The 4,708-nt window shown below is 45.7% G+C and overlaps 1 protein-coding gene across 1 annotated transcript in view; it reads right to left on the bottom strand.

Moving 5' to 3' along the window:
* Window positions 1–219: 219 nt before the first annotated feature.
* The window catches only part of LOC103797716 (kinesin-like protein KIF9), a gene marked incomplete at both ends in the record, with an annotated part of 12,423 nt that continues 7,934 nt past the window's right edge, over window positions 220–4,708 (bottom strand). Inside the window, 6 exons of the mRNA XM_009069939.1 lie at window positions 220–374; window positions 1,088–1,154; window positions 1,972–2,027; window positions 2,491–2,592; window positions 3,356–3,424; window positions 4,432–4,509. Of these exons, the coding sequence (XP_009068187.1) occupies window positions 220–374; window positions 1,088–1,154; window positions 1,972–2,027; window positions 2,491–2,592; window positions 3,356–3,424; window positions 4,432–4,509 (527 nt within the window). The remainder of the gene's footprint in view (window positions 375–1,087; window positions 1,155–1,971; window positions 2,028–2,490; window positions 2,593–3,355; window positions 3,425–4,431; window positions 4,510–4,708) is intronic.

The raw sequence follows: 4,708 nt of genomic DNA, 5'->3' as shown, positions 1-4,708 counted from the left end.
CCCTGGCACAGGCTGCCCAAGGCAGGGGTGGAGTTCTCATCCCTGGAGGGATTTAGCATCCATGTGGATGTGGCACTTGGGGACATGGTTATTAGTGGGCTTGGCAGTGCTGGGGGAATGGTTGCACTCGATGGTCTCAGAGGGCTTTTCCAATCCAAACACTTCCACGATTCCATGATTATCAGAAAAAAGAGAGAGCTCTGTGGCTGCTTAACTTACTTGAGCTGCTCTTTGCTCTTCTTGGCTTTCTTTTTCACACCACGTTTGGATAAAAGAGAAGCAGTTCCACTCCTTAAAGACTCTTTATCCTCTTCATGCACCAAATGATCCTCCACATCCATGACCAAATGATCCTCCACATCAACCACACTTGCCTAGAAACAGGAATAAACCATCTGTCTAAACAATATGGAAATTAAAACTTCTATGTTAGAGCCCACATCAGGATTCGTGGTTTATGTGTCATACATATCCTTGGCTTCAGAAATTATAAGGATTAAACAAGGTAATCTGACATTACCTTCTACACCTGAGTGACAGGCAGACCACTTTCTGGTTTATATTTTATAGGACAAGAGAGAATGGCTTCCCACTGCCAGAGGGCAGGGCTAGATGGGATACTGAGAAGGAATTCTTCCCTGCAAGGGTGGTGAGGCACTGGCACAGGTTGCCCAGAGCAGCTGTGGCTGCCCCATCCCTGGAAGTGTTCCAGGCCAGGTGGGATGGGGCTTGGAGCAACCTGTTCTAGTGGAAGATGTCCCTGCCCATGGCAGGGGTTGGAACAAGATGGTCCTTAAGGTCCTTCCAACCCAAACCAGTCAGGGATTCTAATTCCCACTTAATAAATTATTCTGGTCAGATGTGGTGAATGAACTCCTCTGCTGACAGAAATGTTTCTTTGTTAACTGGTGCATCTCTGCTCTGAGCACATTTTTGGATACACTCATCCCATTAATATCTCTGAGTTTGATTGCAACAGGGAAAAGCTGGACCTGAGGCAATTTTGACAGCAAAGAGGCAATTCTAAGGTGGATTCTGGGCCAGGTCAAGCACCAGGTGTTACCTTGTCATCAGCAACATCAGCAACAAAGTCATCGTTGCCTATCACACTGTATTTCCTTTGTATCTTGTCCTCCGTCTCTTGCTCCCATTGACTAGGGGAGAAAAGAGCTCCTTAGCATTGTGCTTGGTAAAACCTGTGATCCCTGACAACATGAGATTCCCAAAGAAAACTTCTTACCTGTGGTCTCACCCTCAAAGACCCCATCTTGCCCTTTTCATGCTTCCTCAGAACCATCATCCTCTCCTTTCCCACAACATCCCCTTAAGTATCTTTGATACTGAAGCTTTTTGATGACTATTTTAATATCACCTTTAATGGTCCAGAGGAAATTATATTACCTCTGTTCAGTCCCATCACCTTACTTTAACCTCAAACCCAGGTTGGATGTGGCTTGGACCAACCTGGGCTACTGGAAGTTGCCCCTGCCCACGGCAGAGGGTGGAACTGGGTGATCTTTAAGGTCCCTCCAACCCAAACCATTCCAGGATTCTGGAGCCCTCTACCATGGAGCCAGGCTGGGAGAGCTGGGGGTGTCCAGCCTGGAGAAGAGAAGGCCCTAGGGAGACCTTAGAGCCCCTTCCAGTGCCTCAAGGGGCTCCAGGAGAGCTGGGTGTTGTGTTGGGACAAGGCCCTGGAGGGACAGGACAAGGGGGAATGGCTTCCCACTGCCCTCTGGGAATCCCAGAGATGGGATGTTGGGAAGGAATTGTTGGCTGTGAGGGTGGTGAGGCACTGGCACAGGTTGCCCAGAGCTGCTGTGGCTGCCCCATCCCTGGAAGTGTTCCAGGCCAGGTTGGATGGGGCTTGGAGCAGCCTGGGCTACTGGAAAGTGTCCCTGCCCATGGGTGGAACAGAATGAGCTTTAAGGTCCTTCCAACCCAAACCATTCCAGGATTCTATGATCTTACCTCACAACCAGTTTGAACTGTTGAAACACCTCCTGGACTTGCCTGACATTCACTATCTGAGGAAGAGAGATGTAAAGTCACCAAGGCAATGAATTATTTGCAATAACTTTAGCTCAGCTCTCCCAAGGTCCAAAACCCAGGACCAAGCTCCAAAACACATTATCTCTTCCCAACCCTCTCTCTAAAACATTTTTCAGTGCCACTGAGGAATATTTTGGCCACAAACCTTGCAAAGACTTCATTTGGCATTGGCAGGGCAACATTTTGCCATGACTTCTTTAAAGAAGCTCCAAAGAAATCAATTTAAAGGGGTTTAGGATTTCAAGAAAGCCTCCTCAAGCTTCTAAAACAGCAAAACTGGACTGAAAATATAGAGAAAGTCTGTAACATGCAAAAAATTACAATTCTGCAGTGTTTTTGGGGTGAAAAACAGCCTCTTCAGAATACATTTTCATTGCTTCTCTCTTGGGAGAGAATGGGAAAACCAGTATTTAAGTCCTTCAGTAGAATGCTACTTACATCAATTTCCTGAATGGCTCCTTTTAGGTATTTCTGGACTTGAGATTTAATTTCTGCTTTCTGGGCACCAGTCAGGGGCTCGTAAGTCACACAACGATTTAACTAAGAAAAAAGGTGAAAAACTGAGAATCAGGGAGTGAAAAACAGCTGAGGGGACCTATGAGAACAATGGGGACAAAGCTTCTAGCAGAGTCTGTGATGGTTTTAAACTAAAAGAGGAGAGATTTAGATATTAGGAAGGAATACTTGGCTGTGAGGGTGGTGAGGCACTGGCACAGGTTGCCCAGAGCAGCTGTGGCTGCCCCATCCCTGGAAGTGTTCCAGGCTAGATTGGATGGGGCTTGGAGCAATCTGGTCTAGTGGAAGGCATCCCTGCCCATGGCAGGGGGGGGCACTGGATGATTCTTGAGGTCCCTTCAACCCAAACCAGCCTGGGATGCTATGATTCTACTAGTCTGGCAACCACATGATATTACTGTGCCCAGGTGAGACTTAAGTTTAGTTTATGATTGTGACTCTCAGCACCTGACTTGACAGGAGATGGGATTTGGGAGCTGATAGGAGATTACTTGACAGGAGATGGGATTTGGGAGATGCTGGAAGCTTTCCCCTTCACATTCCAATCAACCAACAGAAAGGCTTCAAAGTCTGATAAAAACATCTCCAGTGGCTCTGGTCTGAAGCTACAATACAATCTCCCTGTGTGGGATCTCCACAGCTTTGCCTAAACCCCCAAAGATGGTGCCGGAAGCAGAAGGGAGAGCACAATCCTACTGGGCACTGAGTTGACTGATCCTACTGCAAAACAAAGAGGGTGGAAAAGCCTAACTAGGTCCAGTCTAAGATGCTAGAGCCTGTTCCTTACAAAGCTGTCCTGCATGGTCAGTTCCTTCCTCAGGAGACTAATCTCCTCCTCCAAAGCCTTCACAGACACCTAAGAGGGAAACAAAAGGGTCAGCAAATGACTGAATGATACTGACCAAAATAAAACCTGCTAAAAGCAGCATGAGAACAGCTGCTGGAGAATATCCCAGCTGGCTCCCAGCTCCCTCAGGCTTTGCAGCAGGGTATGGAATACATTTTGCCTTTGATTAGCTCCCAACAGGACACTTGCTGTGTGTCCTGGCTGCAGACTGTGCCTAAGCCATCAAAAGAACTGGTTTAATTTGACGACTTCCTGATCTGGTGTTTTAGGGACCATCAGGTTCTGGGATAGGAGATATTATCTTGGAGGCCAAGCAGAGTGCAGGTCTCCACTCCACCCCTGCCTAAACTCAGCACTTCTGACACTAACTGTAACAGAGGAGAGAGTCTCCTGTGCTCTATTTGATTGAATATCTCCATAACATAGGATATCTCCAAGGATTCACTCTTTAAAATGTGTTTCCACAAAAGTATGAGTACACAAATCTTCCTGGGAGTCAAAACTGGACATGGAGCTGCTTTGAAGTGGAGCATCAAAGCACAAACTTCCTTAAACACTCCAATTTCAGCTCCTCTGGTTGTTTTTTTCACTCCTTCAGCTATGAAAGTGCACTCAGGACACCTAAACTCCTGTGATCCTTGGCTTTGAATTTAAATTTCTTCAAATTATTTCCTTGTTTAACATATTTTTTCTAACTTAACCTAAATTTTCTAATCATGGCAGAGGTGTTACCACATGACAGGGAAGATGTGCCCACCTGCATGGTGGCTGTACCCTCCAGCACACTCAGGTAACTACCACAATATACTATTAGATACCATTTTAATTAAATATATTAAATACCTACAAGTTTCATACTAATCCATTTCATCACCCACCTAGAATTAGCAATGTCAGCTTGGCCAAGGAGTGGTAATACATCAAAATACCTCATTTCCTTCTGTTTTTTAAGGTTATTCTCCTAAATGTTAATGAATCTGAGCTAATACGCTTCCTCCATCCCCTTCTCTCTGTACCTGTTGGTCATAGGTCTCATTGAGGATTGGCTCTGTGGTGACCCACTTCATCCTGGTGGCAAAACGAAGGGAAGACAACTGGAAAATAAGGTTTTAAGTAACTAAGAGACATATTGGAAGGATTATAATCCTCCTGATCTCTTTCTACTTAATCAGATCCTAGAACACAGACATAGAAAATCTGTTTAACTACACCCTGTGATTCCCTTCTGTGTGATCCACTTCCCACAGGGAGACTTTCACCAATTGCAGCATTTCACAGGTTAAAAAACAACCT

This window comes from Acanthisitta chloris, unplaced genomic scaffold (genome assembly GCF_000695815.1).
Source record: "Acanthisitta chloris isolate BGI_N310 unplaced genomic scaffold, ASM69581v1 scaffold912, whole genome shotgun sequence".
In the NCBI taxonomy this organism is placed as follows: Eukaryota; Metazoa; Chordata; class Aves; order Passeriformes; family Acanthisittidae; genus Acanthisitta; species Acanthisitta chloris.
The sequence above is the reverse complement of the archived record's forward strand: the minus strand, read 5'-3'. Positions and strand labels throughout refer to the sequence as shown.